Source organism: Babesia bigemina, scaffold Bbigscaff_62835, assembly GCF_000981445.1.
Source record: "Babesia bigemina genome assembly Bbig001, scaffold Bbigscaff_62835".
NCBI lineage: Eukaryota > Apicomplexa > Aconoidasida > Piroplasmida > Babesiidae > Babesia > Babesia bigemina.
In genome coordinates, this window is record NW_012237066.1 from 1 (window position 1) to 9686 (window position 9686).

Below are 9686 nucleotides of genomic sequence, written 5' to 3' on the forward strand. Positions count from 1 at the left end.
TTGAGATTGTCGCCTGACCAAGGGGTGACCAACCACCTGACCAAGCACCTGACCAGAGTGGTGACCAACGTGATGACCAAGGTGATGACCAATGCCATGACCAAGGTGGTGACCAAAGTGCTGACCAAACTGGTGACCAATGCCACGACCAGAGTGGTGACCAAAGTGGTGACCAATGTGCTGATCAACGTGCTGACCAATGCCATGACCAAGGTGCTGACCAAGGTGGTAACCAACGTGGTGACCAAGTTGATGGTCACGGCAGCGATGACATGGACACGGCAGCGATGACATGGACACGGCAGCGATGACATGGTCACGGCAGCGATGACATGGACACGGCAGCGATGACATGGTCACGGCAGCGATGAGATGGTCACGGCAGCGATGACATGGTCACGGCAGCGATAACATGGTCACGGCAGCGATGATTGGTTACGGCAGCGATGACATGGTGACCCGAGTGGTATTTATCATCCACTCTACATCGCCCCTTTATCCACTCTACATCGCCCCTTTACCCACTCTACATCGCCCCTTTATCCACTCTACATCGCCCCTTTATCCACTCTACATCGCTCCTTTATCCACCCTTCATCGCTCCCTAACCCACTCTACATCGCTCCTTTACCCACTCTACATCGCTCCTTTACCCACTCCACATCGCTCCCTAACCCACTCCACATCGCTCCCTAACCCACTCCACATCGCCCCTTAACCCACTCTACATCGCTCCTTAACCCACTCTACATCGCTCCTTTAGCCACTCTACATCGCTCCCTAACCCACTCCACATCGCCCCTTAATCCACTCCACATCGCTCCCTAACCCACTCTACATCGCTCCCTAACCCACTCTACATCGCTCCTTTACCCACTCCACATCGCTCCCTAACCCACTCCACATCGCTCCCTAACCCACTCCACATCGCCCCTTAACCCACTCTACATCGCTCCTTAACCCACTCTACATCGCTCCTTTAGCCACTCTACATCGCTCCCTAACCCACTCCACATCGCCCCTTTATCCACCTTACATCGCTCCCTAACCCACTCTACATCGCTCCTTTATCCACTCCACATCGCTCCCTAACCCACTCCACATCGCCCCTTAATCCACTCCACATCGCTCCCTAACCCACTCTACATCGCGCCTTTACCCACTCCACATCGCCCCTTAAACCACCCTACATCGCCCCTTTACCCACTCTACATCGCCCCTTAACCCACTCTACATCGCCCCTTTATCCACTCTACATCGCTCCCTAACCCACTCTACATCGCCCCTTTATCCACTCTACATCGCCCCTTTATCCACTCTACATCGCCCCTTTATCCACTCTACATCGCTCCTTTATCCACTCCACATCGCTCCTTAACCCACTCTACATCGCTCCTTTACCTTCTCTAATCGCCCCTTTATCCACTCCACATCGCTCCCTAACCCACTCCACATCGCACCTTTACCCACTCTACATCGCCCCTTTGTCCACTCTACATCGCCCCTTATCCACTCTACATCGCTCCTCTATCCACCCTTCATCGCTTCTTTATCCACTCTACATCGCCCCTTAACCCACTCCACATCGCCCCTTAACCCACTCTACATCGCCCCTTTACCCACTCTACATCGCCCCTTAATCCACTCCACATCGCTCCTTATCCACTCTACATCGCCCCTTCATCCACTCCACATCGCCCCTTATCCACTCTACATCGCTCCCTAACCCACTCTACATCGCCCCTTAACCCACTCTACATCCTCGAATCACCTCGCCATAATACCGCTATGATTTCTTTAAACCATTATAATAACTTGTGCCTTGTCACCCTTCCCTACCCTTCTGACTGAGTCCATCGACTGGTTGATCCAGGTTAGGCATGGGAGTGGTGATAACAAAGGTCTTACCAAGTTGTCTCAAGCTTTGAAAAAGTTGATTGAGGAGGCTATAAATAACGCTACTAAGTCCCTCCAAGCCGAAAAATCTAAACTGGAATGCCCTGTTAAGTATACTGGACATGCCTCTAACTGTGCCTATATTGATACGCTGATTAAGAAGGCTGAAAAATCTAAAAGTTAAAAAATAAGCCTAATAATGGTTTTGAAAAATCAAAACTTGAACAGTGGAAAAAAGATTGCCAATCTTCCCACTCCCGTCGTTATGATGATGCTACTAAGAAAGCTTTGAATGGCATTTTAGAGCGTGAGAATCAACTTAAAGATCTTGAAAGTAAGCTTACTAAATTCACTGAGTCACTTGTTAAAACTCCTAATGATAATCTTTTAACGCATTTATGTGACGGCCTCGAAACCTTCCTCGGCTTCAACTCTACTTCCAAAGGCTACGACGGCAGTGGGATTGTGTACTCTGACCTGGACAGGCTGTGTGACGGGGTGATGGGATTTTTGAGTGGTGTTCTCAATGCAGTGAAAGATGATGATGCAGTTAGAACGTACGATAAAGATATCAGTGGAGATAAAATTGATACAGTTATTAGCATGTTACAATCTTCAATTGGCACCGGGCGTATTGGGCTTGCGGTGTCTGTCGGCGCGGTGAGGGAGTGGTTGGAGGGGTATTGGAAAGAGGTAGATGGAAAAAATAAGAATGTTACTGACAGCTTAACTAAATTGATCATGAAATTATCTGACAAGTATTTAACAGAAATTAGACAGACGGATAAGCTTCAAGTCCAGTTGACAGCATGGATGACTACCATCGGCAACATTGACAGCCAGTTGACTGCAATGGATGCACAACAAGTTGGTGCTTTGGATGTTACATTAAAAGAAAAAATAACGCATGAAATAAATAGTATTAAAACAGCTGTATTAGTATTACATGACTCAGCAGGGGATGGTGTCTTTGGGTGGCAGGTGAAAGAGGTTGATAACGTGTTGATAAACCAAGAGAAGTATCTTGAGAGTGAAATAAGAAATAAATCAATCGAATTCAAAAACGTTTTGACGACACAATTTGATAATCTGTCAAAGCATATTGGCATTTTGAATAGAGATAAAAACAAACATTTTAAGAATCTCAATAACGTCGTAACAGATGCTCAAAACTTTTTGGAAACGTTTGACAACGAGTATGAATCAGTAGTGTCCAATGCATTTCAAAAAATTAAAGATGAGATGACAGAAATTAATAACCATGGTGCAGATAAATGCGCCCTTGAATTGCAAGTGGACAAAATAAAATCGGAACTTCTGTCAGTTGGCACGGTAATACAGAAACATGTTACGGACATGGCAGACAGAATTCGTGAGGTAGAGGGATTGCGGTATGAAGCCGCAGCACAGGTTACGCAGGTCGTCAGGGATCTTGGATATCATGGCAGTACACAGACAAAGTTTGGTGCAGAACTCGACAAAATTCTGAAAGCCAAACGCGCTATTGAAGACGTTCATGAAAACCTTGGCGTGCATCTTGGGAGTTTGCAATCATGGAATCATAAGGCAGGTAGTATTATAGACGAGGGAATCAACAAGTGTAATGAAATTACCAAAATAGCAGATGAAAAACCGTCTAGTAGTTCTAAATCTACGAAGATTGGACAGGCTGCCGATAGGCTAAAACAAGATGCCCAGAAGATTTTCGATGCAGCCAACAGTGCCAAGCAAGAGGTGACTGGTTTGGTAGATAAATTGCCACAAGAAATTGAACAAGCGGTACGCAACGCTTTAGTACTTGATTTGGGCGATCTAAAAGATAAGTGTAAGAAATGGGTTAATGAGTATTTTTCTGGCTTTGGAAATGTGAAATTTGAGAATGCTGCACACCGTACATTGACGATGACCGGTCTGAATGGTAAAAGCGCTAAATTGAATAATTGGCTAACGACTAATAAGACAACATATGAAAACTCGATGACAAAGGTTGGTCTCAATTTTCTTACAATGGCCTTACCTAAAACCGGCGAAACAGGCCAGACCGCCTTCGCTGCAATGGGGGAAGATGCGGGAACGAAGATCGAGGATATGTATACAAGTGAGAATATCTCGGATGCTGGAACAACTCAACTCACGCAGCAATTTAGGTCGAGCAAGGAAGAAGCCATTAAGCAGAAAATCAATCAATTCACAACTAAGGGTATTGTAAAACTTACAGAAACTATAGCTGATGGTGGTGGTGCGCAGGACGGTAAATTAAACAGGATGTCTTTCGAGACGCCTTTAGAAACAATTACCAATGAGCTCAAAGTTTTAACCGACCTGGTTAATAAAAACGAAAAAACCATATTGGACTATGGCAATGTAAAGCACACAGGCGTTAAAACGCTCTTGAATGAACTCAAAGATGGACTTGGAAATGGTAAAATGGACCACATATTTGAGAATGGGCTCGGCAAAATTAGAGACCGCATTGGTTCTTTTAATGACAGGTTGCCAATTGAAACTAAAAACATCGAGGCTTCCGTCACCTCAATTATGGAAAACCTTGGGAATGTCATCTCGTCATTGCGCAATACGTTCAATCAAGATGACCTTATGCACAAGCTGTTGAAAATTAAAACAAAAATCGGTCACGGAACCATAGTAGCTGACAGTGAAAGTCTAGGCCAAGTTCATGCCGAACTTGATAGTCTCAGAACTAAAGAGTTCACTCCTCAAGCTGCCACAGGTACAATCCAGCAGGCTATCAATACGGTGCTTCGTACTGTGAACAATCTAGAAAGTCTGCCTGCAGCAGTGGACGCTGCGAAGAAAATGGCTCTCGAAACAATGGAAGCGTTGAAATTGCAGCTACAAACGAACATCACTTTTATTAGCCAAACCGTTGAACTTGCTTCCGCTGCTTTGCAGCAGAGCATAGAGGGCTTTCGATCGGCATATACATTAGCCTATAACGAATCTATGGAAGCGGTGGAGGCTTTGAAAGAACACCTACTGATTGCTTCGCAATCCGCATTCACCCAAGTCACGTACCAAGTCCGATGTCTGTTTGCTGAACACCACAAGTCGGACCTCAAAGCGCTGCAAACGCTGATTAATAAGCAGTTGGAAACAATTAAGGAACTTATCAATGACGATATGAAGAACGGCGTAAAAGGGTTGATTAGAACTGTTAGCGGCGTCACCCCTGACGGTGCCATTCCTCATACTGGTGACAGACTTAGTCAACTAAAAAGTGTTCTATCAACTCAATCGCCCACAACTAAGCCAACGAAAGAGAACTTCACAAACATGTCACAGAAATTTCAGAACTACCTTAATCCCATAACAGACTACATCAGCAGGCAACTCATCCCGAAATCCGCCACCACTAGAACTTCAACTCCGGCGTCGCCAACGCAACAACAAGATGATGCCCCCAAACCACAACCTGCCGGCCGCGTCGGATATTCTGGCCCAGTTGCCACCGCAACCACGTCCGCACCTAAAGATCCCATTGCGGAACACTTGGATAGACTTAATTACTATGTTAAAGGAATATTTGACATAATTTCCGCTGGCTACTTCGGTAGATCCTTCGCAACCAAACTAGACGATCTAAACAAGTTCCTCAGCTCCATGCGCCCCTCAAACTGCAAACATATCAAACACTCAAGCAGCACTCACCAACTGCAACACTACCACTGCCGCTCCCAGTCCCCTCAACCTGCTAACATATCAGTCACCTAGCAACGCACTCATCAACTACAACACGTACCACTGTCCCTCCCAGTCCCCTCAACCTGCAAGCATATCAATCACCTAGCAAGCACTTACCAACTACAACACGTACCACTGTTCCTCCCAGTCCCCTCAACCTGCAAACATATCAATCACCTAGCAAGCACTCACCAACTGCAACACTACCACTGCCGCTCCCAGTCCCCTCAACCTGCTAACATATCAGTCACCTAGCAACGCACTCATCAACTACAACACGTACCACTGTTCCTCCCAGTCCCCTCAACCTGCAAGCATATCAATCACCTAGCAAGCACTTACCAACTGCAACACTACCACTGCCGCTCCCAGTCCCCTCAACCTGCGAACATGTCAATCACCTAGCAACGCACTCACCAACTGCAACACTACCACTGCCGCTCCCAGTCCTTTCATCAACACTCACTCTCACCCCTGTATCCCCCCAGCCCAGGCCACCGACACCCACGCTGCCCGGGATACCACGGCTGCCCTGACGCGGCGCATGTCATCAGCACCAACTGTCAGTCTAAATTATTCACCATTCGCAATGCCATTAAAATTGCAGCGAACCCCGTGCGCTCAACTCCCACAGTGCAGCAGCACCGTGCTACGAGCCGCGGTATCGGCGCCATGCTGGCGGAGCGTGTCGGCTACGTGCCTAAATGTGATACTAACAATTGCTACATTGCCGCCTATAAATGCCATTAACCAGGCCAACGCGGATAACGCCACCCTGCCGGTGACTCGCAACACACGACTTAGGTCACCCGCCGCGGCCCTCACGACCGCCTACGTTAGCGACCAATCACCCAGCCTCACGTGACAATTACTCAATGGGCAACGCGGACACCTCTCACAGTCAACGCACAGCTCAACGCAACAATAAATCAACGTGCTACAACACCCGCCAAATTACGGTTCATCCGCCAGCTTAGCACGTTGCCTGGTTGTTAGGTCAACACTTTGCCTGGTTGCCAGCTTAGCACTTAGCCTGAGTGCCAGCTTAGCACTTTGCCTGGTTGCTAGGTTAGCCCTTTGCCTGGTTGCTAGGTCAACACTTTGCCTGGATGCTTGCTCAACACGTTGCATCGTCGTTCACTCATAACCTAATTTATTTGCTATCTAGTTCCCAGGTTGCCGCTAGAGTAATTCGAGACATTAGACTACGTTTGTCGGTTAGGTGAGTAGGTGAGTAGGTAGGTGAGTTGATGTGAGTTACAAACGTGAATACAATTACGGTTGTAGATACGATATCTTGGCAAGCCTTCCGACTTGCGCTGCTGCCAACAACGACTGCGCCGTAATCTTGTGCGACGACGGTATCCTCAGGTGCGAGCGTATGTGAAGCACATCCAGTCTGCCAACCATCACGCAGATGAGGTAGAAGAGGGATAGTGACCAAAGTGCCACGGTCATCCACAAGAAAGGTGCGCGGATGGTGAATATGAAATCATCACATTTGTTGAAAAGGTTCTGGAAATATGTTGAATTAAGAACGTTGCTCAGTTGAGTGCAGAAGTCGGAGCATTTCTTCATAGTCTTACCCTCATTCAGAGTGTATGGTTCACCGAAGCATAAACCGTATTGGTACAAGGTTGCGGAGACACCCTTGCATTGGACTATCGAATCGCATTTGCAAACAGCGTTTGGTTTGTTCTTATCAACAACACCGTGAGATCCCTTCTTACAGACATCGCCCCGCAAGCAACCGCGACATCCCCAATCTTGGCAATTGATAGCACAGAATGAATTGTACAAGCTGTTAAGCAGGTTCCAAAACGTCCACGGTAAGTATGTTACCCATGAGAGGTAGGTGTCAGTATTTTTGTTGGTCATGTAGTAATAGCTGTCGTAGGCAAGCGATGACATATAAGGAGCGCAGCGTGCGTCCGCTTCGGTACATGGCATATTCATAGACAAGCTTCTCAAGTCGGCGAACGGACCTAGATGGTCCTTTGCTTGATGCTTATGCGTGACTGTACCGTATGCCTTTCTAAGCGCTTCTGTAAGTGTACCGGTGTCCTTATACAGCTCGATAGTAAGCTTGGAAATGGATGATTCAAATGCTGCACTCAATGTTACGATGCCATGATTTTGCTTGCGTTGCTCAGCATTAATACCCCTCATTAGCGACAACACGAAGCTGTGATGCTCCGCAAGCGTTGAGGGTGGCCTGGGCACGAGACTGAATAGCGATGTATGATACGTGTTGGTGAAGTATTTTTCCAGCACGTCGCATATGTCTCTGCCTGTCCTCGTTTTCCCAGAAAAGCCTCTAAATCCGAGCGGCGTCAGGCACTGCATCCCGGGTTTATTGCCTGGACAATTAGCGCATTTGGGCCTGCACCCGATGCCACTTAGGGAATGCGGTAACAAGCCGGCGAGAGAGTCGTTTAGGTAGGATTGAAGTGGCGATTTTGGTTGGCACGTTGGTTCATCATTTGGTTGGTCATTTGCTTTGTCTTTTGGATGCCCCTTACATGGCCACTTTGCTGATGAGACGTCCTTGCCGTACTGGCAGCTGGACCAGCCATGGATAACCGTAGGGTAACTGCACTGGTGCATCAGGAATTTCAGCGGCGGGAACATCCTGCGTAATATGTCGAGCAACATGTCGAGGCAATCGTCGCCTTTCTGCGGATAATAGAAATTATGCGAGTTGTTGCAATAGTCGCTGGCGTACGTGGTCTCTGCGTCTCCGGTGCCCAGGACTCTGGTCAAGACGTCATACGATTGCGCGCACAGATCGTCAAGCGACGTGACAATGCCTTGATAGTTTATGGCGTGAGGCGCTGCATCAATGAAGTTTCTGTCAACTTGCATCATAATGATCTCGTCCTCGGCGTTTCCTTTCTCAGGATCTTCGAAGAGCTCAGTGATCGTCTCGCTTACCATCTTTGAACGCACGTCATTATAATGCAAACCAGCGCACCAAACAAGCATCTCGTACACGGAACATGGATTACGTTTAGCGGTGAAAGTTGCCATGTGACCAACGGTGTAGTACGTTTCGAGGTGGTGATGGAGGCAGTTGAGAACGTCGAGGACGTGGAAGTTATCTTTTTTCTTCTTCTTACCGTCCTCGTCTTCTTTGTTTGATTCACATTTCTCGAAATGCTGTTTAATATCATCCGTGTTTTGAAGTTTCCTTTTTAGGTTATTCAGTATATGGTTGCCTATCATGCCTTCATGACGCCTCAACTCGCCATCTTGAGATTTATCATCCTTGGCCACTTTGTAACCACAACCGGTTAAAAACGAACCGAGACCACTAATACGATGTATTTGTTTGCCATTCCATTGTACTTCACATTTCTCTCTCAGCGTCTTTAAGTCTCCAACTAGCGTCTCAAGCAGGGTGAGGAAGGCTTTGGCGCAGTTCCTGCTATTGACGTCCCAGTTAAACGTATACGCCGCGGTATCATACACCGATATATACGCCTTATTAAGTTCATGAGTCAGAGACCGGATGCCGCGGCTGAGAATGTCGAATAGTGGACTGCCAATACCTGCGAAGTTTGAGGGGCGCATGGAGCTGAGGAACTTGTTTAGATCGTCTAGTTTGGTTGCGAAGGATCTACCGAAGTAGCCAGCGGAAATTATGTCAAATATTCCTTTAACATAGTAATTAAGTCTATCCAAGTGTTCCGCAATGGGATCTTTAGGTGCGGACGTGGTTGCGGTGGCAACTGGGCCAGAATATCCGACGCGGCCGGCAGGTTGTGGTTTGGGGGCATCATCTTGTTGTTGCGTTGGCGACGCCGGAGTTGAAGTTCTAGTGGTGGCGGATTTCGGGATGAGTTGCCTGCTGATGTAGTCTGTTATGGGATTAAGGTAGTTCTGAAATTTCTGTGACATGTTTGTGAAGTTCTCTTTCGTTGGCTTAGTTGTGGGCGATTGAGTTGATAGAACACTTTTTAGTTGACTAAGTCTGTCACCAGTATGAGGAATGGCACCGTCAGGGGTGACGCCGCTAACAGTTCTAATCAACCCTTTTACGCCGTTCTTCATATCGTCATTGATAAGTTCCTTAATGTTCCAACGCT

General features: G+C 47.2%; 2 protein-coding genes across 2 annotated transcripts; one reads left to right on the top strand and one right to left on the bottom strand.

Moving 5' to 3' along the window:
• Nucleotides 1-2397: 2397 nt before the first annotated feature.
• BBBOND_0001670 (hypothetical protein, conserved) lies at nt 2398-5628 on the top strand (the record flags this gene model as incomplete). The annotated part of the gene is made up of 1 exon (XM_012915008.1): nt 2398-5628. One exon carries the CDS (start codon nt 2398-2400, stop codon nt 5626-5628), a length of 3231 nt encoding a protein of 1076 aa, XP_012770462.1.
• Nucleotides 5629-6873: 1245 nt separating this feature from the next.
• Nucleotides 6874-9651, bottom strand: BBBOND_0001680 (hypothetical protein, conserved; the record flags this gene model as incomplete). Its single annotated transcript, XM_012915009.1, has 1 exon — nt 6874-9651. One exon carries the CDS (start codon nt 9649-9651, stop codon nt 6874-6876), a length of 2778 nt encoding a protein of 925 aa, XP_012770463.1.
• Between the last annotated feature and the right edge of the window lie 35 nt (nt 9652-9686).